General features: G+C 40.6%; 1 protein-coding gene across 3 annotated transcripts in view; it reads right to left on the bottom strand.

Moving 5' to 3' along the window:
* Window positions 1-25,899, bottom strand: part of gne (glucosamine (UDP-N-acetyl)-2-epimerase/N-acetylmannosamine kinase) — a 30,428-nt gene that overhangs the window by 2,237 nt on the left and 2,292 nt on the right. For 2 of the 3 annotated variants that reach the window (XM_061829626.1, XM_061829625.1), the window contains exons 2-13: window positions 19,784-19,852; window positions 19,263-19,411; window positions 18,293-18,539; window positions 17,382-17,586; window positions 17,125-17,277; window positions 16,612-16,824; window positions 16,430-16,517; window positions 11,938-12,148; window positions 8,803-8,932; window positions 8,503-8,724; window positions 6,801-6,983; window positions 137-253 (exon numbers count right to left, since the gene is read on the bottom strand). In XM_061829626.1, the coding sequence (XP_061685610.1) occupies window positions 137-253; window positions 6,801-6,983; window positions 8,503-8,724; window positions 8,803-8,932; window positions 11,938-12,148; window positions 16,430-16,517; window positions 16,612-16,824; window positions 17,125-17,277; window positions 17,382-17,586; window positions 18,293-18,539; window positions 19,263-19,411; window positions 19,784-19,837 (1,972 nt within the window). In that variant the 5' untranslated portion in view covers window positions 19,838-19,852. Of the gene's footprint in view, window positions 1-103; window positions 254-6,800; window positions 6,984-8,502; window positions 8,725-8,802; window positions 8,933-11,937; window positions 12,149-16,429; window positions 16,518-16,611; window positions 16,825-17,124; window positions 17,278-17,381; window positions 17,587-18,292; window positions 18,540-19,262; window positions 19,412-19,783; window positions 19,853-25,899 lie in introns of all 3 variants that reach the window. The other variant, XM_061829627.1, reaches the window with a different exon arrangement.

Genomic DNA, 25,899 nt, shown 5'->3' with positions numbered 1-25,899 from the left:
TATTCGATGCAAGACAAAGATAAAGCAAATGTTGGCTATTGTGTTGTAAATAAACTATAGTGTGGTTACTTTACATATAGGAGAATATTCCAGTTGTTCGTACTGCTTGTTTAAGTGTGATCATTTAGGTTCTGACCCTTGTTGAGAATGGCTACAGCTTTGGTATTTCCCAGTCTTGCTGCACTGATGAGGTGAGCTGCAGTGATTGGCTCAGAGAGCTTTATATCCAATCCCTCCACTTTCAGAAGTTCATCTGAAATAAACAGATGTGAATGTTATGCAGGAGTCTAATGCCACACAATTTCACCCAGATCTGATCTGCACACGACATTTAGAAGGAATTAAAATATGAAAATAAAAACGTTTCCAAATGTTTACATTGCTGTCAAACTCATGGCATGTTTCGATTTGACATGTTAGTTGTGGGCGGCACGGTGGGCAAATGGTTAACATATCTGCTCTCACAGTTCTGAGGACCGGGGTTCAAATATGGCCTCACCTGTGTGGAGTTTGCATTTTTTTTCCAGGTGCTCCGCTTTCCTCCTACATCCCAACAACATGCACTGTAGGTTAATTGAGAACTCGAAATTGCCTGAATGTGAGTGTGAAAGGTTATTTGTTTATATGTGCTAAGCCAAGGGTGCCCAGACTTTATTACCCCAAGGTCTACTTTTCAAGCAGCCAGCCTCACGCGAGCTACCAACGAGGGGGGGGAATGATGATGATGATGATGATGCTCCCAAACCGTTTTAAGGTTAATGTTATGTTGCCTCCTATATTTAAAATACAGAATTAGCTTTTTGTGCACTGTATCGTCCGTGCTTTCATCCTGGATCAGGGTGTGCCAAGGTGGAAATTTTAAAATTACACACCATCTCATCCTGCACTTTCTACTTTGGTTTGAGACCAGATGTTTCCCACTCAGAAAAGCGAAAATCTCATCCAGTTTAACCACTTTTTCCTTGATTATTCACATACTCCGACAGTCATTGCATCTTAAAACAACAGCATTTCTTCTTGAACTTTCTCCATTAATATCGATAGTAAACATGAGCAGCATGTCGAGCTCGTCTTTGCTCTACTTGCCCAGACTGTGTTGCTAACTAAAGCAGCAGTGGTGGACGCTGTCATTATAAAACACATTGATGGGCTGATTAAGTACTGTAACATTTGTAATCATGAGTGTACGTCTTGAAGAGCGGGGGGTCAGGGGGTGGGTGTAAGGTAAAGTAGGAAACAGAGTGCGGCGGAGCAACGGTAGTTGTTCGAGAAAGGTCCGTGTGCTGCCTAAAGAAACCAGTGGCTTCCTCTTTTCATTTTTCACAGTACGTATGTGAATTGTGCCAATGGGGCCCTATGTAGGCACAAGCCATTGCAATCTGTAGGCCGGTCCCCAAGCACGGATAAATCCAGAGGGTTGCGTCAGGAAGGCGTAAAACTGTGCTAAACAAATATGAGCATTCATTTAAAGAATCCCATACCAGATTGGTGGTGGCCTGGGTTAACAACACCCACCCCTGGCACCGCTAACCTGCCGGGCGTCGGTGGAAATACAGCTACTGTGGGTCGAAGACAAAAAAGGAGGAGGAAACTGGATTCGTCGTCGTCAGTAGAGGAACACACAGAGCCTCCACCTGAGTGTAGGGACTTTGAATGTTGGGACTATGACAGAAAAAGCTCAGGAGTTGGTTGACATGATGATTAAGAGAAAGGTTGATATACTGTGCATCCAAGAAAGCAGGTGGAAAGGTAGAAAGGCTAGAAGTTTAGGAGCAGGGTTTAAATTATTCTACCACAGAGTAGATGGGAAGATAAATTGAATAGGGATTATTTTAAAGGAAGGCCAGGCTAAGAATATCTTGGTGGTGAAAAGAGTATCAGATCGAGCGATGAGACTAAAATTTGAAATTGAGGGTGTTATGTATAATGTGGTTAGCGTCTATGGCCCACAGGTAGGATGTGACCTAGAGTTAGTTGAAAGAGAAATTCTGGAAGGAACTAGATGAAGTAGTTCTGAGCATCCCAGGCAGAGAGAGATTGGTGCAGATTATAATGGACATGTTGGTGAAGGAAACAGGGGTGATGAAGACATGATTGGTAAGTACGGCATCCAGGAAAGGAACATTGAGGGACAGATGGTGATGGACTTTGCAAAAAGAATGGAATTGGCTGTCGTGAACACTTTTTTTTTCCCAGAAGAGGCAGAAACAGAGAGTGACCCACAAGAGCGGAGGTAGAAGCAAGCAGGTGGATTATATTTTGTGCAGACGATGTAATCTGAAGGAGTTTACTGACTGTAAGGTTGTGGTATGGGAGAGTGTATCTTGACAGCATAGGATGGTAGTGTGTAGGATGACTCTGGTGGTGGGTAGGAATATTAAGAAAACAAAGGTAGAGCAGAAAACCATGTGGTGGAAACTGAGAAAGAAAAAATGTTGTGCGGCCTTTTGGAAAGAGGTGAGACAGGCTCTCGATGGATAGGAGAAGCTCCTGGAAGACTGGACTACTACAGCCAAGGTGATCAGAGAGACAAGCAGGAGAGTACTTGGTGTCTTCTTGTAGGAAAGGGGAGAAGGAGACTTGGTGGCGGACCCCCAAAATACAGGACGTCATACAAGGAAAGAGATTAACGAAGAAGTGGGACATTGAGAGGACTGAGGAGAGGCGATTACTATCCTATTACTATTACTACAATGGACCGATACAAAGTCCACATCACTCCAGACGCTGCACCGATTTGTCTGTCGATCTCCCGCTCCATTCTTCCCTCACTCATGAACAAGACCAAGATACTTGAACTCCTGCACTTGGGGCAGGATCTCATCCCCGACCCGGAGAGGGCACGCCACCCTTTTCTGAGGACCATGATCTCAGATTTGAAGGTGCTGGCTCATCCCAGCTGCTTCACACTCAGCTGCAAACCGCTCTCGTGAGAGCTGGAGATTACGGCTTGATGAAGCCAACAGAACCACATCATCTGCAAAGAGCAGAGATGAGATATTGAGACCACCAAACTGGACACACTAGCCCTCAGGTGTGCCTAGAAATTCTCTCCATGAAAGTTGTGAACAAAATCGGTGATAATTGGCATCCTTGCCGGAGTCCAACTCTCACCTGAAACGAGTCCGACTTATTGCCGGCAATGCGTAACAAACTGACAGTGGTCGTACAGGGACCGAACAGTTCGTATCAGGGGGGTTTGGTACCCCATACTCCCGAAGAACCCCCCACAGGACTCCCCGAGGGACACGGTCGAATGCCTTGTCCAAGTCCACAAAACACATGTAGACTGGTTGGGTGAACTCATTCATTCTCGAGGATCCTGCCGTGGGTGTAGAGCTTGTCCACTGTTCCATGGCCAGGACGAAAACCACATTGCTCCTCCTGAATCCGAGATTCAACTTACCAACGGTCGGACCCTCCTCTCCAGTACCCCTGAATAGACCTGACCAGGGAGGCTGAGGAGTGTGATCCCCTTATAGTTGGAACACACCCTCCGGTCACCCTTCTTGAAAAGGGGGGCCACCACCCTATTCTGCCAATCCAGAGGCACTGTACCCGATGTCCACGCGATGTTGCAGAGGCGTGTCAACCAGGACAGCCCCACAACATCCTCCCAATCACGCCCTTCCAGGTCTCACTTGTCTTTGCTTATGTGGGCAATGAAGTCCCTCAGCAGAGTGATGGAGTCCCCAGAGGGTGCGCACTCCACCACTCCCTCTTAGGCTTCCAAAACAACAGTCAGGACCCGTCCCCCTACGTGCAGGCGGAGGGAGGCTACCCTCTTATCCACCAGGGTAAACCCCAACGTACAGGCCCCGAGCCAGGGGGCTATAAGTATACCCACACCTGCTCAGTGTCTCTTCCCGTGGGCAACTCCAGAGTCCAACCCCTCTCAAGAGGAGTGGTGCCAGTGCCCAAGCGGTGTGTAGAGGAGAGTCCGTCGATATCTAGTCGGAACTTCTTGACCTCACGCATCAACTCAGGCTCCTTCCCTGCCAAAGAAGTGACATTCATGTTCCTAGAGCTAGTTTCTGTAGCCGGGGATCGGATCACCAAGGTCCCCACCTTTGGCCACCGCCCAGCTCACATCGCACCCGACCCCTATGGCCCCTCTCACGGTTGGTGAGTCCATGGGAAGGGGTTCCATGTTACCATTTTGGGCTGTGCCTGGCCGAGCCCCTTGGGTGCAGGCCAGGCGCTCGCCTTCGAGCCCCGGTGACCCGCGTTCAGGCAAGGGAAACCAAGAAGAGGAGAGGCCGTCGATATCTAGTCGGAACTTCTTGACCTAACGCATCAACTCAGGCTCCTTCCCTGCCAAAGAGGTGACATTCATGTTCCTAGAGCTAGTTTCTGTAGCCGGGGATCGGATCGCCAAGGTCCCCACCTTTGGCCACCGCCCATCTCACATCGCACCCGACCCCTATGTCCCCTCTCACAGGTGATGAGTCCATGGGAAGGGGTTCCATGTTACCATTTTGGGCAGTGCCTGGCCGAGCCCCTTGGGTGCAGGCCAGGTGCTCGCTTTTGAGCCCCGGTGACCCGCGTTCATGCAAGGGAAACCAAGATCCAATTTTTGTACTCGTCATGGGGATTTTGGAGTCGTACTTTCTGTTGTCCCTCACCTAGGACATTTTTGTCTTGGGTGACCGTACCAGGGGCGTGAAGCCCAGACCACTTAGCTCCTAGGATCATCGGGACACACAAACCCCTCCACCATGATAATGTGACGGCTCGAGGAGGGGTACCAGCAACTGAACAACTCAAATCATGTGTTTTCTGTAACTGGCAATGAGTTGTTGGTTTGTTTTGGATCGTTATCCTGCTCCAGAGCCCAAGTGGGCTTCAGCTGGAGGTCACAAACTGAGGGCTGAACATTGTTGTAAAAGGAGTTTCTGTTAAAGAACAGGATTTATGGTTCAATCAATCGTACAAAGTTTCTCAGCTCCTGAAGGAGCAAGGCAGGCAAAGATCATCACATTACCACCACACTGTTTGACAGTTGGTATGATATTCTTTTTTCAGAATGTTGTGCCAGATTTGTACCAGATGTAATTATAAAAACAACTTCCAAAAATCTCAACTTTCATTTCATTTGGCATAAAATTTTCCCCCAAAAGTCTTGGGAATCATTCAGATGTTTTTGTTGCAAAAGTAAGATGGGCTTTCGTTCTTTCTGGTCAGCAAGGATTTTCGCCTTGGAACTTCTGGAACAACCTCACTAGTCCTACAAAACCATTTGTTTGGCAATGAACAGAAAAACACTTCCAAATCAGGAGACGCTTCATATTCAACAACACAATGACCCAAAACACACTACCAACACAAAAAAGGGCTTCATCAGTAGGAAAACATGGAAGGTCTTAGACTAATCAACCATAACCCAATAGAGCATGCATTTTACCTCCTGAAGTAGAGACTGAATGAAGAGAGAAACTCAAACAAACCAACTGAAATAAGGTGGTGTAAAGACCTGGAAAAGCATTTCAAATGAAGACTGGAAATGTGTGGTGAAGTCAATATGTCACAGGCTTAATGGAGCTATTGCAAGTCGGAGTTATGCCACCAAATATTCCAAGTTATTCACTTTAAATTAATTTAATAACATTTGTTCCAATTCTTTTGCTCACTCGAAAAGTGGTTGGCTTCAAACAAAAGGTGCTACAGTATGTCCTGAGCTGTTCAACACACATAGATATAAATACCATGAAATGAAAGCTAGGATTCTGAACTTCTGTCTCATATTCATCTTTTGATCTGAAACACAACTGTCATTACTACAAAGGAATTGACCCTGCCATTCCAAAACCTTTGGTTGAGACTGTATGTGCCATACGATTGGCTGGTGCCCAGTCCAAGGTGTATACTCGTCCAGGGTCAACCGGGATAGGTCCCAGCCTACTCGTGACCCTGGTGAGGATAAGCTGTATGGAAAATGGATTCATTAATTTGGACCTCCAATTAAAAGATCCTGATGATACTAGTGTTGTACATTTCCGTTTATTTCTGATTATATATATTAGGGGTAATGGTGAGTAGGACTGTATGATTTGAAGAGGTCTTCATAAAAGCCTGTGGGAAAACGCACAGAAAGTACTAAAGCCTATTGAGAAGTTTGGCCGGCAAGAAATTTGTATTTATTTTTTGTACCTCCTGCTTTCGCCTCTTTGCCCCACCTGTACTGTGAACCTTCCTGCAATACCATGCACTTTCCTACAATATTGCAAGAATTTTTTGTACCATGAGATCAACACTCTGATAAAAATGAACCATGAGATTTAGATATTTCATTCCTGATAATGTTGTTTTTGTCTCTTTTGTGTTACAAGCCCTGAGCCCAAACCCAATAAGCCTTGACTAGCATTTACATGAGGTAGAAAGTTGTCTATCACAGTCCATAACATTCTGACTCTTCAGTATTTGTCAGACTACATAATCCAGTAAATTGGTAAAAGAACCTGTATAAAGTTAGACATATAAAAACAGAAAATTGGTTATGTTTAGGGATCTAAATAACTTTGGATATCTTTTTATTTCTGTGTAAGAGAAACATTGTCTGAGTAATGGCATCATCTGTCTAACTTAAAAAAAAAAATGCAATCTACAGTAAATGGTCTTTTTTTGTTGGGGGATGTTCACACACCAGGTTGAAGTTACGGTGAGTATATCAAACCCATTTTTTTTTTTTTTGGACAAGTTCAATTACGACCAAGTAATTATGCTATTAAGACGACCCAATGCTAAATATTTAGTCAGCCTCACCACATTCCCAGATATGATACAATAAAAGTGTCACTCACCATCATGAATTTTTTTTGCCTCTCTCTGCAAGGCCAGGCCAGAAGCATACGCCTCAATGCATCCTCGGTTTCCACATGAGCACTCCGGGCCTTCTAACGACACCATGATGTGACCCAGTTCAGCGCCGCAGAAAGTGCTGCCATGGATCAGCTCGTTATGCTGGATAATCCCTCCTCCAATACCTTTTAGAGTCAAAAGTTGCATAGCTATAAATATTAGGAGTGTACTGATTCATTTTAGCAATAGTTTGATTCGTATTACGATTCGTGGCTCCTGATTTGATTCAAGGACAATATTTATTTAAAATGATACGATCTGAAACTAATCAGTCGCTAGAAATCAATTCAGAAACTTTTTAACCAAAAATACGAGTGTGACTGTGAAATAAATACGTGCATTCTGGACAATGGAGGTGGAACTTAGATCGATACGTGTAGATACATTTTCTTTCTTGTAGGGAAAACTGGTAAAATGTAGTTATGATCATTAAATATGAAGATTTTCCTTATATACTTTCTTTTTATGTCCTATTATGCACTGTATGTGTTTTTTTTGTTTAAGTGCTGAATAAAAACTGATTATTGTTTTGTGATAAAACAGCAACGTATTTGTATTATTTCAGCCATCATTTTATGGCTGAGCCACCCCCCCCAGAAAACAGATTTTTAAATGGTGTTGGGATCATGAGGGGGTCCAATGACTCCATTGTAAAGTGTCCTTAGCCAGACCAAGCTGTTTGGGAATACCTGTTCTAAACCGTTAAATATGAATGGTTAGAAATGAAGCAATAAGAGATTTTCATATTGAGGAAGCATTATCAAGATAGAGGTGAATAAATGAACAAAGCTGCTCTTTGGAAGACAATGTGAGACTGAAACAGCATTCAGCAGTTGACATCCTCATTGGTTCTCCACTTGTTCGCCCAAGTTTCCCCTCAAGGGTACTCTTCTATCGTTGCTAGCAGCTAGCAAGCTTAGCTAGGCCGCTTGAAAGGTTTCAAAGTGCATGGCTATTTCCTGTAACCCACACAAAGTCATTCTCATTTCTTTTAAGATTTCTCAACTATCATCCACCAGACAGACTGGGGAACTAAAAAAAAATGCTAAAAGTGCACACACACTAGGGGCACGACAGCAAGCAGTGACTAGATATGGGGAATAAAAAAGGAAGCAGAGATGAAGAAAGTAGCCTTGACATTGCTAAATGAAAAAAAAAAAAAAAAAAAAAAAAAGTCAAACCAATGACGTAGAAGAAACACTAGACTGCGCACAGGCCCTTTTCACGTGGGAAACTTCCGGTCAATGATGGATGCAGATTGCGCAGTCCAGTTTTATTCCATGTCATTGAGTCAAACAAAGTAAAAGGAAGGTCAAGTATATTTTTTTGCAAACGGAGGTCATTCAGTATATGTACATGTACAGTGGAAATACATATACATTTAATGGAAAATTAACCAATGAAAATCATAATTGCTTTTGAATTGTGATTCAGCAATTATTGACTCATGAAACAGGCGTACGTAAAAATGATGGTGCTGTTTACTTATTTTGTTGCACAACCTTTTGAGCCAGTCACTGCAATAACATTGTTTTTGTAACTTTCAATAAGACCTCTACATCTCTCAGCAAGTATTTTGGCCCATTGTTTTGAACAAACCTCATCCTCTTACTTTACCTGAAACAATTCGTCTGAGCAACCCACCTGTTCCTGTGATGACAGTGACAAAGTTCTCTACTCCTTTACCATGACCAAACATCTTTTCGGCCAGGGCTGCACAGTTTCCGTCATTGTCCACCCAGACAGGCAAGTGAAAAGTATCAGAGATGGGTGTCCTCAAATCCACAGAGGTCCACTCCTGGATTAGCTTTGTGGAGTCCAGTACCATACCCTCTTGTGGGTTCACTCGGCCGCCAGTTGACACTCCTATGTAATATGATGTAAATGTTTGAGAAAATAAGGAATGAGTTATTTGCAGTAGTGCTGTGTGTTGTAATTCCATACCAACACCCAGTATCCTACAGTTGAGAGAAACTGCATCTTGCATGCCCTTTTCACACATTTTCAAAATCAGCTGCATTCTGGACTCAAAGGTTTTTGGATTTGGTTGAGTGTATTTCTTCACTATATAACCCTAGATGGAACAAGGGACAGTAAATTATAGGCAGAAAGAGAGGGGTGGTGGAAGGGAACAAGCAAAATATATTTTCAATCTGATCATTTAACCCATACAAATCCATGAGAATATAGTGGATTATAAAATTAGTACGTAGTGGTGGTTGATACAGATGACCGTCGGCATAATTTTCAAGTTAACAACTGTCAGAATATAATTCAAAAGTTTTTGAGAAAAACTAATGAAACTATTTTTTGAAAAATAAAAACTTAAAACGCACTGTTCCAAATCACTACACGCAACAGTTGACATGTTTTAAAGGACTGAAAATAATTATTTATTGAATTTGCATTCAGAGGTCTTTTTTTACTGAAATGTTCTTGCAAAATATAGGTAAGGTAAATATACCGTAAGTCAAGTTCCATTTTGACATCAGACTTGAGAATTTGTGAATGAGTTTGAGTTTCTGCTTCGGTTTCTGTGAGATGGTGTATTGTCATACTACATACTGTACATGATTATGATTTAATTTTAATGAAACCACAGTTATTATTTGGGTAGCATGAAAAGCTCTCTACCTAGCATGTTTTCAGACAAATACAACACCGTCATTTCTTGTGTATAATGTGCATTCTTTTCCCACCCACAAATTTCAAGTCAGCAGTATAGTAATACAAAGGTATTTCTTCACAGTGTTGATCATATGTTTTAGAACACCCATTAGTTAATTAGTTTAATGCCTTGTGATCCATAGGTTTTCATTATATTTACGTTCTTATTAAAAATTTCTTTCTTTCGGCTTGTCCCGTTAGGGCTTGCCACAGCGTGTCATCTCAGATGAACGATCATATTTGTTTGGCACAGTTTTTACGCTGGATGCCCTTCCGAACGCAAACCCTTTTGGGGAGTGGAGGCCCCAGTGAGAAACGAACTCAAGACCCCTGGTTTACCAAACCAATGCTCTAAAATGATTTTATATAGTTTTTAGATATTGATATTCTGCTGCCTTCTTGTGTTTAGTTTTGATACTGCAGATTTATGGGGGCTTTTTCCACTGTGTTGGAAAATCTCAAGTTTTATTTATACCAAATAATAATCCATCCATTTTCTTAGCCACTTATCCTCATAAGGGTCGAGGGAAGTGTTGGAGCCTATCCCAGCTGTCAAGGGGCAGGGGCGGGGTACACCCTAAACTAGTTGCCAACCAATGGCAGGGCACAGTGAGACAGACAGATGCAGTCACAATCACACCTCGGGGCAATTTAGAGAGTCCAATTCATGTTGCTTGTTTTTGGGATGTGAGACGAAACCGGAGTGCCTGGAGAAAACCCACGCAGGTACGGGGAGAACATACAAACGCCACACAGGAGGGTCAGGGATTGAACCCGGGACGTCAGAACTGTGAGGCCAACGCTTTCCAGCTGAACCACCGTGCAGCCACCAAATAATAATGATTCTATTAATTTTATACAAACTTCACAGGCTTTATTATGATTGTGTTGTGACTACTAGCTCCCTCCCGGTCACACTGTGCCTAATACCGGTTTCTAGGTACGTTATATTATGACTGCTCGCGCAGGTGGGCAAAGTTAATTATTTGCTTTCCTTCCGTCTCCCTCACTTTGATATGACGAAGTGGCTTTTTATCTGGACTTCAATAAGGCGTGAGAATTTCCAAGACTTGCACCTTTGTACCGACGTAAAACCTCTCTTTTTTTGTCATAAAAACCTCACAAAGACATGATTGCTTCCTCACTTATTCTTTCAGAAAAAGATTTTTCCAAAATAATTGGTGTCAGCAGTGGGACTCTTTAGGATTGATTCCTGATGCAGAGATCAAAATTAATTCAACATTGGTTTGAAAACAATCAGTCCAACAGTGCAACCCACCATTTAATGTGTTAGCTGCCCCAACGGTGACACAGATGTATTCTATTGTTTATCACACCAAAATGACTTGACTGAAGTTCCACATGGTTCAGGCAGAGGTTCAGCCAAAGAGGGAGCACATCGAATTTCCACACATCGTAGTACCTCCTTTACATAATTTAATCTTAATGCAAGTTTTTCCAATAAGATTACTGGGCATTTATTTTAACACAGTTAAATCACACCTTTGTTTGCCACTGCTGTTGGGCACTAGCAGGTTCTTCTGTGTTGCTTTTCGCCCCGTTTTACTTAAAGGTCAGCGGACTGTGGGTATTGAAACTGCAAACCCGGAGAATCGAAGGTTAGTTCGATTTCTAATTAGTTTTTGAAACATGATGCCCACCACTAGACGCATGACACCCGAAAGGATATTATACACAGGCGTTGGCTTCACAGTTGTGAGGTTTAAGGTTCAATCCAAACTTTGTGTGTGTGGAGTTTGCATGTTCTCCTTGTGCCTGCATGGGTTTTCTCCGGGAACTCCGGCTTCTACCCACATCCCAAAAACATCCAACATTAATTGGACACTCTAAATTGCCCCTTGGTGTGATTGTGAGTTCGACTGTTGTCTGTCTCCATGTGCGCTGCGATTGGCTGGCAACCAGTTCAAGGTGTACCCAGTCTCCAGCCCGATGACAGCTGGGTGAGGCTCCAGCACTCCCGTGACCCTTGTGATGATAAGCGGCTCAGAAAATGGATGGATGGATATTATACACAAGAAATTGCAGTGTCAAAATGTAATGCGTTTTTTATTAAAATAGCTTTTGATTGCATAAAATACATGACCTAAGAATGTAAATACAATAACTGACTATTTTCAGTTCATCAAAACGTGTCAAATGTTTTGAAACTGTTGTGTGTAATAATTTGAAACAGTGCATTTTTCATTTTTTAATTTTCAAAAAAATACTGTAATCAATAGGAGTTATGTTGAAAAACATCTGAATTACACTCTTGACTTTGGATGTCTTTACAATTATGCCGACTGTCATTTGTGTCAACTGTTTAGGGAAACCAGGCAAAAATATAATTTATTTATTAACTTAGAACACAGTGTTTTCTCTAAGTATTCAGATGAGATCTACGCAACTTACCTGAGAGCAGACAATTGCTACTCTGAGGTTGGTACCACCAAGATCCACTGCCAAAGCACTTTGTTTCTCCAGGATATGATCAATATCTTGGGAAATGGAATCTTTCACCCGGGGGAAGCAGAATGTCTTCTGAAGGGGCTTATTCAAATCAATGGATTGTAAGAACTTGAGAATGCGAGGGACAGCGTTTCCATCACCATAGATCTTGGAACTGGAAAGCATTGTGAAGAGAGGTCAGACAATGCAGACAGCAGGCCTAAACATTCAACATCTCTGAAATGAGCCATTACCTTAAACAGCTAGACAGACAACTTACTTATAGAAAGATAGTGTGGCATTTATTTCAACTTAGGTTTATGTTACCTAATATATTTCCTTGCCCTATTATGCTGTTTTGACACCGAAACATCATATTCTTAAAAATAGTCCTTCCTTTTCTATGGTTAATAATTACATCTCTGCCATATACATATTCAAACGTTTCTATATACACACAAAACATCTACGCATAGAGTGGAACCTTGATAAAATGAACTATTAAGTAACTGATATCATGGTGGCCATGTAACAATGGCTTTGTCTATCGTTATTTTTCATGAATAATGTAATCCCCCCCTCCATTTAAAGGTCTACTGACACGAAAAGCAAGATTTTTAGTATTTTAATTTAAAAAAAAAAAAAAAAAAGGCTGCCGGAATGGACCAATGTATTTTTTCATCACACAACATGATTTTGATGAATATGGCGTTTTGTAACTCCTGTCATGAAACTCCTCTCAAGGGATTTGTTTTGGAGAAGCAGCAGGAAGTGACATTTTTAGCAAACGCCCACTTAGGCGGGCTTGTGTGTTTATACCAGTTTTACCTGCGGGAAGATAGCTCTTTGTTACTTTGTGTTAGCCAAAATGACGGCTCGTTGTATTGCTGGATATTGCTCAAATACTCGGGATGGATTCACTCTTCACACTTTTCCAAAAGATCCGGTTAGTTGTGAAAAATGGATTGGACAGGTGCAAAGGACGTAATCCTTCAGAAGAGCGATGACAAAGCTCGAGGCGTCATCAGGGTGGCTCATTGCTCCGCTGCCGGGGAGGCTCATCCTCCATTCGTTGCCTTCGTTCGCGGCTGCGCCGTTCGTTGTCGTCTCTTGCTGGCGGTATTGTTTATCACCGCCGCGGAGGTGGATCGGGCGTTCCTCTCCCATAACAGGTGCCACTACGCGTTTTACATGGCAAATGTCCCAGTGACATGTCTGCTGATGACGATGCAGGCAATATGGCTACCACTTGGATGTCGAGTGAGACTTCCACAACATTGAGCATGGATGACACGCTCTCCGCTCATATTTATTTTTTCGTATAGACATTGAAATTAAATGTGTTTTTCATTACAATATCTATTTTAGAATGTTTATGTGCATGTCAGTGGCCCTTTAAAAATCAATTGTGCACATTGTACATTAGTTAAAGTAATACGCAGTAAAATATGGTACATGAGATAAGCCATGTCTTGCATGCTTTCTCTCAGGGTGTTGCATTATTGACACATGCAGCACTCATATCTAAATGTGTCATTGTTCTGGATGCAGTGGGTACGGAAAGTATTAAGACACCACTAGTGTATTTAACTCGTGTGACATCCATTTCTTCTGATCAGAGATGGTTGCACACTAGGGATGCCCAAACGTTTTTACCCCAAGATCTACTTTCAAGGAGCTAACCTCCTGCAATCTACCTACCCGGGCAGATTGGGGTGGGGGAATATTATTTATCTTTCAAGCTTTGTATTGCTGAGTAGTGCTTTCTTAGCTGCTTACACAGTAATATGAATTTGTTAAACACAGAGATCAGAATACAATGGGTTTTAATTCGTACATTTCCCAAAACCCTGTATTGAGCCAATCTTCTAAAAGAATGAGTTTTTAAAATACTGAAATATGTCCTCTCCTTATGTGTATACTTTCATGGGCAGGACTGTTCAGAGTTCTTCTTTTGCAACCATATCAGAAAGCACCATCCGAATAAAAATGCACAACTGGGGTGTGTCACTCACGTTTGTAAACTCATCCAGCTGCAGTGAGAAGCACTCACAGTCTGCGATGTACTTCCAAAGTTGCTTGATCAAATCCGTCTTTTTTTTTGTTGTGTGTCTCACGGTCATGCAATTGACCAACAATATCGCCCAGTCGATCGCCATCGACCAACAATATTGCCCAGTCGATCGCCATCGACACATTGAGCACCCCTGTAGTACGACTTCATTGGAATCTATCTTAATCCTGGTAGATAATACTTATTGGCTCACAGTGCATGTCAGCGCAAATAAGAATCATAAAGTCAAAACAATTGCTTCATTAGCTGAGAGACAAAATTGTGGTATGGGACAGATCTGCCCAAAAGGTACAAAAAAAAAAAAAAAAAAAAAATCATGTACTTAAAGTTCCTTAGTGCAACGTGGCTTCGATAATTCTTAAACAGAAGACTTTTGGGACCACCAGAACCCTTCCTAGAGCCGGACATCTGGAAAACTGAGCAATCCTGGGGAAGAAGAGCCTTGGTAAGAGAACTTCAGATGAAATTAAAGATCACTGGGGCTAAAGTCCAGAGTGGCAGTCGAGAGATGAGCGAAAGATCTAGAAAGTCAACCATCACTGGAGCCCTCCACCAGTCAGGCCCGCCAGAAGCCGATCTTCAGTGCAAGATATAGAGATGAAAGTGGACTTTCGTGAAAATTCCTGAAAATACAAATGCGAGCACTTGCCAAGGGAAATTTTTGAAAAAAATGGATGGTTGTGGTGCATTCTGCCGATATCTGTTAACAAAATTCAGACAAAAATTGAAAGTAAAATTTCCAAGTCCTGACCAAAAAAAAATTGGGCAGAAGCTCCCCAAGGGCCAAGGCCAGATTTTTTTGCCCTCCATACCCCTATCACTGGATGGCACAAAATCACATTTGTCATTAAAATATGCTTAAAATATCCCATCTTATCTCAAGACAAATGAATGAAGTGAACTATTCAGTGAAAAGACAACTAAAATTGTCCTTTTCCCCCACATTATACATATTATAGTATAGATATAGAATATACACGGAAATATATCCTACAATTTCTACACCCTACAGCAAAACATGTTAAAGAAGTTGATCTGTAGTAATTACTATTAATGTTTAAGTCTCAAACGTCAAACTTGTTACATCGCGTTGTACTGATACACTCAACCACATTGCTCACTAAGATATAGATCTAGTAATACAAATAGTATAATCAGTTGCCTTTAAAATTATATATATATATATATATATATATATATATATATATATTATATATATATATATATATATCACTCACACACTTGAAAAATGTACAGGTGTGGTCAGTCATGCTCGCAGATAAAGCTGCGGGTGTGATTAGGGATGCCCTTAAAATTACTTACTGGATTAATATAACATAACTGTAAATCAAAAATAAAATAAATATATAACTAAAATTTCAAACTCAGAAATAATAATTTCCAATTTCAACTGATATTAGTAGAACATGACATAAAACGTATTTAACATTTTTCATCAATAAAAATTCTTGATCTGACAAACTATCTGAATAAAATTTAATTGCATTGGCCTGTCATGGAATAAACACGAACAGTTTATACTCGCAATGTTTTGAAGATGCTGAAAGTTTAGTTCAACGAATCGGCGTTAGTGGCAACAAGCTTGCGATACATTGGCACAAACATTCCTGTCGGCATTTGTGACATCTTGTGTGTGTGTGTGGGGGGGGGGCACGCACCATGGGACTGCCGTAAATAGGAGGCCGGCTTCCTAGAAGGCGCCTTGATGTGCATGTGCTCGACGTATTGGCCAAACCTGAATCAAGTGACGGAGTGGATGACAGTCTGATGATGTTTTTTTTTTTTTACGCCGTCACACTGCCTCGCGATCGACACAATGAGCACCCCTAGTTTAACTGAATTTCCTTTGACATGCCTCATAATGTTGTGACTTTCAACGTAAACACACTCACTTAACGTGAAGCAGTTCTGAACATGTGCTTTCGTACATGCTCCGTGGGTTAACTTCCATTTCCTCTTTCCGGGTGAATAGCGGTGGTTGTGGAGCAGGGTCGTTTAGTTAACGTTTATGAAATAAACACGTAAATTAATGTCAAGACCACACAAAACAAGAGACGTCTTGAGAGAATGGGAGGGGCGTTACTCTTACTTGTGTTAGTGCCGCAACATGGGTCCGCTCGTGAAAGCAGAATTTATCAAGTGGCTGCAATATAATATGAAAAATTTTAAGGGGGTCTGAAAACTGTCCATACCCAGTACGTTTTATATATTTGATAAAAAGTATTGGAGCAGAACTTATCATTAAACCTTCCCCTCCAACGCTGACAGAGACAGTAAAGTGGTCTAAGTCTCTGACAAGCATTCTAAAAATTCTGTAACAAATATTGGACTGGAATGTTTTCAATGAAAATGTATTGTTACCAGGGGTATCTCTTTCCAAACTGCAGCTGCAGAGCATGGTAGATCTTATCATGCGAGTCGGCATCCCGAACATGAAGAACATTTTCACCTAGCAGAGGGAAGAAATAATACTGACAGCGTATTGTAATGTAAATGCTATGGCCAAATATGCACAGTAGGGGTCGCTGGAGGCTACTTCTTGCCTGTCTCTCTGCCTGTTTGTCTTGTTCCCAGGTTGATGACCGGCGTGCCAAAGGCCCCGGCCTCTCGCACACCACAGCTGCTGTTTCCAATCATGCAGCCGGCATGGGACACTAGTTGAATGAACTGCTCAAAGGGAATATGCTTCACTGCCCGGAAGTTGGGATGCTGCTCAATGCCCTTTTTTCTCATTACACGGACCATTTCTTTGCTTCCTGTATACAAGAGAAATATTAAAGTATGTCAAATTCTCGAATTATCCCTTAGCTATACCCATATCAGCATCCCGAGACGTACAGACGATTCCTATTTTGTCGAAAATATTTACTGAAGGCCCTTTACTGCTCCAGCATGACTGTGCCCGATAAATTAACCACTGTATGCTTCAAAGTGTGTAGAAGAACTTTAGTGAGACTCAACCTTTGACAAGTGATGTGGCAGGCTTGAATTGACCCAGAAAAAATGTACCAGTAAATACAATGTAAATATAATGAATAATATCCCACAATACTAACCAGCATCAATGTTGGGAAAGAGGATGAGGGTTCTTTTCTTGAAGGAGACAAGTGCATCCAACATGAGTCCATAGATCTTAATAGAATGCTGAATATCAGTGGTGACTGGGTGCTGTAAAGCCACAATGTAGTCATGATCCTGCACATTGTCGCCTGAGGAATGTACAATATTTTAAAAAAATAAATGAACTGAGTTGTTTTGTACATGACGTTCTACTGCTCTCTTACAACAGTTATATTAGGCCTTTCTGACATACCCAACCAGCTCTTGATGATATCCAAATAGTCTTGGTTATGAGGTGATAGCAGCTTATCATAGGAGGGACAGCCAGCCAGCAAGATACGAGAATGGTCTTCACACATGGATATGAGGTGTTGCTCTGCTCTTCGTGTGCAGCAGGCATGGTAATGGGCCAGTTTACTGATGGCGTGGCGGATTGAGTCATCAATTGTCCCGCTAACCTGGGAAATTAGCACAGAGGAGACTTGATGTTATGTACAGGTTTGTCAAACTCATGGCCCAGGGATCAGATCCCACCATCATTTTAAGCAGCCACAAAAACAAATCATGTTTGCTGCTGAAATATCAAAATGGCAACTTTCTTTACCTTTAATAATGTTTAGGGACTGCAAGCACAATTTGTTACCAATGACCCTTCACAAATAAAATAAGTCATTGTTCATTTTTTTGTGACTTCTGAATTCGAAACCAGTTATTCAGTTTGTTGCGCATCATGTATGTAATATCCAACCAAAATGGAATACTAGGAAAAATACTCAGAATTCTTTAGTTAACACACTGAGATCATTTTGTTTTGTAATAGAGTAAATAATATAAAATATTTTGTCAGTCTGCCAGCACTGCTAAAAATTACTTTTCAAATTTAGCAATGGTCACATCTTAAATTCAAAACAAAGTGGCTTTTTTTTGTAATTGTGCAGCACTGCTGGAAACAATCCCAGAAATACCATCACGGAATTTCCATGGACAAGGACACTATGTGGGTAGTGTACTTTGAAGGATTGTCACGGATTGGATGTCATTACAAATCTTCACTTATTTTAGACAAGGTGGGGATCAAACTTTACTCAAGTGTTAATATTTTTTTTTTCAAATAGCTTCAGTGGAGCAGTGGACGGGACGTAGCGAAAAAGGGTAGCATCTCACCTCTCCTCCTTCTAGGTGAAGTATTCTAATGTTCATCAGTGCTGCAGAAGTTGCAAGAGCCAGTGCATCAAAACGATCTCCATGGATAATGACAATATCCGGCCGTAGTCTTTGTAGGACATCTGGAAGTTTGACCAGAGCAAGCCCAACACTCTCCACCATGGCTGCCTCATCCTCCCCCCTTACAATTGTGTGCAGTTTGGAGCTGATGTCAAAGTCATCTTGCTCAATCATACGAAAAGTGTTCCTTTGACACAGTGAGTAGAAAAGAAAAGAAAAAATGATCAAAATTAAATGACTAGATTGTTCACTGGACCACCACATATTTGAAGCTCCTCCATTATTCATTGTCTTATCGTGATTTCCTGTAATCTAGAAAAAAATGTGATTTTTTAAAATATATATATGTTTGTGCCAAAATACTGGATACAGAATGTGTGACATTTTTTGTACAGTGTTATCTATTTAGTTGACACAACATTTAATGTCGGCTGTAACCACACAAAAAAAAAAAAAATACTAATGTAGCTGTCTGCTCAACAAAATTTACATAGCAGATATCTCATCTAGTCACAAAGCTAACAGTAGCTGTGTTTGATTTGTAATTGGCAGTGGGATAAAATCACAGCGCTCCGTATTAGATTTGTGATTGTCAGTCAGCAGGACAAAAATCACAACATCGTCTTCTCCCATGGCTGCTTTGGCTCATGATAATGATGCCAAACAGCGATTGAACATAGAATTAAAACCGGAAACAACTCAATAACAGCTCAGCGAACCACGGCTAATCCTATCCACGACTGCCAGTTCATCCAGTGTCCTGACAGAATAGGAGGGTTCTACTGTACTTATTAATTTGGTGGTTCTGTTAGCGTGATGTAGCTTTTACAATTGTTTGTGATTTTTTAAAGCACAGCCACATACCATGTACTTTAGTAGGTGTATCTGGACAGTTGCATGTGTATCTTACCCATAGTCATCAATAAGATGCGAACCAAGCACCACTACATCCAGGTCGTACTCATCAGGGTGGGATTTGATCCCAAACATGATCGGGGCCAGCTTCGAGTAGTCTGCCCTGTTGCATGTTGCCACACACACCCTTAGCCTCTCCTTACACTATACCAAAGCAAGTGTGACAGCAATAAACATCATATTAGTTATTAATGCATCAAAAGGTGAGGGTGAATGAATGAATGAGTTTTCATGCAATACGAGCATCTGTTGTAACATAATATAGGTCAAAGCGGCAATGACAGAGATACTGTCCTCCTAATTAGATGACGTCATGACAATGACTGGTTATTTCCAAAATGAGGTACTGTGCTGCTTGTTAACCATTTCTTTTGTGTAATGCCTAGATCAGACTACAAGACAATTTTTGTCTCTTGCACACTACTGTCATAAAATCTTTCCATATCTCGGGTAAGCACTTTGCTGTTTGAATGTGAAATTTGCTAGTCAATTATTCCAAATATGGCAAAGTCACACCTGATTGAGATTGTCCATCTTTTCCCTTTTCAGCTTTTCACTGCTTTGCATCATTTTGTAGTAAAGTTCCTAGAAAAAAAAATGTATCCTTGAATCTGTGTAAATTGTTCATGTGTTTTGAACATATTAATTTCACACTTAATCAGAATAATTATTCTTGACCAAGTTCTGTGTGTTAAAAAATTGGGAAGTTGTTCCTGTTGGAGCCACTGTATTACTACAGCAAACAAGACACTGTGACAAAATATACATTTAGGACATAAACACAAAAGTACAGGTAGCTAAGCAAGATACAGTAAAGTGTTTGGAAGTGTGGTATTACAATTCTTAAAAAAAACAAATGTGGAAATTATGCATAGAGTTATCAGGCAATGTGAAGATTCAAAAGCCCAAAGCTCAAACTGAGCTAGACTTTCGAAATGGATGGGGGGGGGGGGGGGGTTATATGTGACCTCCATTAAAGGGCTGTATGATATTGGGAGGGAAAAAGTAAATGAAAAAAAAAACCTGTGAGATATATATATAGCGGTGTAAATTAGACTTTATACCAATTTGATCGGCTTGATGGGTAAGAGCCTAGAATGAACATTTTATACTTATCTTTAATGTCATAATTTACCTTACGAAAATAATGACATCATTGATCAGCTCAGCAAAAGATATTCACTCCGTGTCGCAATCAAAAGCAAGTTACTTTAAACCTTGTAGGGTGTCTTATGACGTCATTTACGATCACTGGGCTTTATGAAATGAATGAGAGGATACACTCGTTACCACGGTCACAACAACAACAACAACAACATTTTGCGTAGTTTCCCCATTATCAAACAAATGTACAGTCCTCTCCAATTGTATTGGAACAGCAAAGTCAGTTCCATTATTTTTGTTGTACAGTGAAGACATCTGGGGTTGAGAGATCAAAAGATAAATAGACAAAAGTTCAGAATACCAGCTTTTATTTGATGGTATTTTCATCTTGATGTTAAACAACTCAGGACAAAGCACCTTTTGTTTGAAGCCACCCCCTTTTAAAGCGAGCAAAAGAATTGGAACAGACATGATCCAATTCAAGTGAATGACATTTAATACTTGTTGGCATAACCCTTACTTGCAATAGCAACGTCAACCCTGCAACCCACTGACTTCAACATTGTTACATTCGTCATTTAAAATGCTTTTCCAGGGCTTTACTGCAGCTTCTTTGAATTATTGTTTATTTCGGGGGGTTCTCCTTTCAATCTCCTCTTCAAGAGGTAAAATCCATACTCTATTGGGTTGACGTCCAGTGATTGACCTCTGCAGTCTAATACCTTGCACACTTTCCCCAGATGAAGTCCTTTGCTGTATTTGTAGTGTGTTGTAGGACAAGGTTTCAGGATGGCCTTGTCAAACTCTGACCTTGAATCTTATTCAAATGCAGTGGCATGACCTCAAAAAGACCACCCATGCTTCAGTGTTGCTGAATAACAACAACTCAGCAAGAAGGGGTGGGCCAAAATACCTCCACAGAGATGTGAAAGACTCTTTGCCAGTTATAGAAAGGCTTGATTGTTGCTGCTGAAGACGCCCTAACCTTTTTTTTTTTTTTTTTTATTTAGGTGGAATTACTTTTTCCACACAAGGTTAGGGATTGTTGCAGTTATTTTTTGTTAATAAATACAATCACCATCTAAAAACTGCATTTTATACATTTATATATTGAAGAATACTTTCCATTTGAACTGTTTAGTTTGTACTGTACAGTCACGTACACAGAAACTGCAAAAGAAATACTAACCCCGTTATAGACAATAGAACAGGTTCCACCGGCTCCACAGCCCCTGATAAGATTTGCCATAACAAAACATAGCGTTTAGGTTAACGTTCCAAGTAGTGATCGTTTGAGTAATAACCGGACAATGGTGTTAGGTGTGTAATGGCGTTAGGAGGTGCGTAACATGTTTCAACATCCCTTTGTAAGTTCTTACGTAGGTCATGTGTATCAAAAGCCATAGTTATCCAAACGATGATGTCATTTTGTATATCAACTAGGGATGTGAATCAAAAACAGAAACTGTGAGAGGTGGTAAATGCTCAAGCGATTTTCTCTATATTAGTGGATTTCTACACATTTGAGGTTTCAAAATCACATACTTTATCAAGACTCAAATTTAGAGATTTTGCTCAATAAATAAATAAATAAATATATACATACATACATACACACACACATATATATTTATTTATGTATTTGGGAAATTCTAGAAAATGGCGGCAGGGTGGACAACTGGTTAACACATCTGCCTCACAGTTCTGAGGACAGGGATTCTGCCCTGTGTGGAGCTAGCATGTTGTCCCCGTGCCTGCATGCTCCAAGAACCTCCCACATCCCCAAAACATGCATGGTAGGTTAATTGAAGTTTATATGTGCCCTTTGATTGGTTAACAACGAGTACAGGGTGTACCCTGCTTCTAACCCAACGAGAGCTCGGATAGGCTCCAGTACGCCTGCGGAACACTGTTCTCTTGATCTCAGGGAAATAATTACTCGAAGTAATTCAAGTAAATATAGCGAAGCAAATATAGTGATTAACTTCTGATTTTTAAACAACAGCATCAACACCAATAATAATGAAAAAAAAACTAAATTACAATTCAAATTGGCAAAACCGTGGTTAGGGCGTTGACCTCATAGTTCTGAGGCCTGGGGTTTAAATCCCAGCCTGCATTTGTTGAGTTTGCGTGTTCTCCTGGTGCCTGCGTGGGTTTTTTCCAGGTACTTCGGTTTCCTCCCACATCCAAAAACATGCGTTAATTGGAGACTCAAAATTGCCCCCAAGTGTGATTGTGAGTGGGACTGTTGTCACTCTGTGTGCCCTGCGATTAGCTGGAAACCAGTTCAGGGTGTACCCCGACTCCTTCCCGACGACAGCCGGGATAGGCTCCAGCAGTCCCACGACTGTCGTGAGGATAAGCGGCTTAGAAAATGGATGGATAGCAACCATTACTTCCGTCATGTTGTGATGTTATGGATGTACACACAACAAAACCACGAGCGCTAGCAATAGCTTGGGAGAGTACATAATTTTCTTTGCATACTTCAAGCAAGCCTTACATCCAATCGTGTTGTCACTCCACAGTACCGAGTGTATGTAGTCAGATTTGACTTGACCAGATAAAAGCCCATTGATCATAAAAAAACGGGTTGTGGTGGTATCTGACGACCAGATTTCATTGCAGTAGTCTGACATAGTCCAATCGTGAAAGAGTAAATTTGTTTTGTAGTCTGATCCACACATGACATGTCAGCAGTCTTCTCTCTCCCATGGAGCCAATGTTGTTGTTTTTTTAAATAACTTTATTGGCTATTAGATATTTACATTTCTGTGTCAAAAGACATCAAAAAGTATACAAATACTACTCTATAAAAATTAACTGGCTTTTGGATCCAGATATCGTGTGTAGGACGGCGACACGGAGTAAATGTCTTTCATGGAGCCGATCAACGATGTCACTAATCGATTGATGAATTGTGACATCAAAAACGATCTGTCAATCAGCAAGAAATGTCAATTATCAGCAGATTGGATCGGGTCGGTAAAATCGGCATAGTGTAGCGAATTCCAACATTTTTTGAGCCAAGGCACATACTTTAAGTAGTATATAGTAAATGAACTGCTCATTTAAAATACATATTGCTCAGTCATTTGATCCTATCAGTGATCTTTTTGAAAAACTTGCTGATTAGTGCTTGGCCCCAAAAATCCCGATCGTCTAATAAACTTGATTATACTTTATATAATGACTAGCCTTGAATTTTATGGCTGCAACACGTTCCCAAAAAGCTGGGACAGGTGGAAAAAAAAGAGTGAGCAAGTTGAAGGATGCTCAACAAACACCAGTTTGGAACATCCCACATGTGAACAGTCTATACGGAAACAGGTGAGTGCCACCATTGGGTAAAAAAGGAGCTTGCCTGAACTGCTAAGTCTTTGAAAAGAAAGCAAAGACTGGGCGAAGTTCACCTCTTTGTGAACAAGTGGATGAGAAAAAAGTCAAGTAGATTAAGGACAATGTTCCCCATTGTAGAGTTGCAAGGAATTTAGAGATTTCATCATCTGCTGTGCATAATATCAAAACGTTTGGAGTATCTCGAGAAATCTCTGCATGTACGCGGCAAAACCCGAAAACTAACATTGAATGCCTGTGACCTTTGCTCACTGGATTTAAAAAAAAAAAACAAAAAAAAAAAATCAATGTGTAAATCAGTGTTTTTCAAACTTTTGTGGGCCTGTCCCTCTTTTTGGAGAAAAGTGAAAATTGTAAACACAGGGGGAGCCTGAAACAATTTGTACCCTCCTGTCATACGGCCCTCTCTCTCCCCAGTTTGAAAACTACTGGTGTAAATAAAGGATATCACCACATGGGCTGAGGAACACTTCTGAAAACCAATGTCAGTAAATAACTTTTGGCACTACATCTGTAATTTCAATTTAACTATCGACACATTCTTCTTTGGTCTTTAGTTTAATGAGAAAGATTCTAATCCAATCTAATGAGATGTTGAGGACAAGATCAATTTTTAACAGTCTTAAGATAAGGTGTTTGATTTTACAGCAAAATATTTTTACTAAATACGGGCTCAATACACAATCACTTTTGACTGAACACACTACTAAACAAATAATAGAGGTTTGTACATTTGCAACCACCTTCAAATCATATTAACTTTTACTTCAGCAAACACTCCAGTGTCCTTGGTGGCATTTGAATCAACAGAGAAAGTTTGTTTTCATCATGTTATGGCCACTGACAGATTAGCCACTAGTGAAAGAAACATGCACACTGAAATCTCACTCGAGAAAGAAAATAAAATTATCGACTTTGCCTTGACTATCTGTTGTGACTGGAGACAATCTGGACTGACATACCAGTTATAGTGGGGCAGTTTTTTTTTTTTTAAGTCCTCCAGGATAATCTACTTCACTAACACCTGGAGTGAACTGCCGTTATATCGTTCATCGTTTTCACCACATGGTATTTCGCAGATTTCTGAACTGTGGTTTTATTTAGTCATTTATTTTTACAGTATACAAGCAAGTCCCTATTTAGAGTTGCGCGACCAGTGTACTATAATGTGATGAAACATGAAGGCGCAGATTAAAAGCAATTGAGTGTCAAGATTCATCACATGAACACGCACAAAAAAAAAAAAAAAAAAAAAATTAACTAAGCATGTGATGGAGCCAGTCTCACATTCAGCAGGATATAATTTCTTAGCATTACAGAACTAGCAGCCAAGAACTTGGCATTGCAGTGTGAAGGAAGGTATGAACGCAAAAAGAAAAAAAAAAAAACGACAGGAGAGACAGAAGATTGAGATATTGAGAGATGGCAGAAAGGCAAACCCAAAAAAAAAAAAAAAAAAAAAAAAAATTTAAAAATACATTCGAGAGGAAACAGAAAATTTTTTTATAACTCACATGAGGGTTTTTACAAACAAAACCACAACGGTTTTCCATTCCTCCACAAAATGATTGTCCACCAGTCACCTTCTATCCTGTACTTCAACCTTTCAATCGAACTCTATTACTATTTAAACTTTTATCTTGGTAAGAAGAAATATGGGAGGTTGAAAGAACACACACAGAGAGAGAGCGAGAGAGAGAGAATATAGTCAGAGGAGAGGAATGGGTTGGGCTTATTTGAATTGTAGTGGGCTATTGGTTGAGTGAGTGGAAGAGAGGAAGACTACAATATTTTCATTCTCAGAATTGAGCATTACTAATGAAATGTAAACAGCACTTGTGTCAAATCAATTTGACGTATGATAACATTTAATAAATAAAAGCATCTGACAATAGATTTAGATTTTCCAGACATAAGCACCATTATAATAAAATAAAACGTATAATAATGTTTTGTAGTTTTGCCTCTTCCTTGATAATCTCCACCATGGAACCATTCTATTGTAAATTTGGCTTTATGTTTTGGGATCATGCTCCTGTTGGAAGATAAATCTCCGTCCCAGTCTCAGGTCTTTTGCCGATTCCGACAGGTTTTCTTCCAGAATAGTCCTGTATTTGGCTCCATTCATCTTCCCATCAATTTTAACCATCTTCCCTGTCCCTGCTGAA

Source organism: Syngnathoides biaculeatus, chromosome 9, assembly GCF_019802595.1.
Source record: "Syngnathoides biaculeatus isolate LvHL_M chromosome 9, ASM1980259v1, whole genome shotgun sequence".
In the NCBI taxonomy this organism is placed as follows: Eukaryota; Metazoa; Chordata; class Actinopteri; order Syngnathiformes; family Syngnathidae; genus Syngnathoides; species Syngnathoides biaculeatus.
Note: the sequence above shows the minus strand (reverse complement) of the source record. Positions and strands in the feature narration are given on the sequence as shown.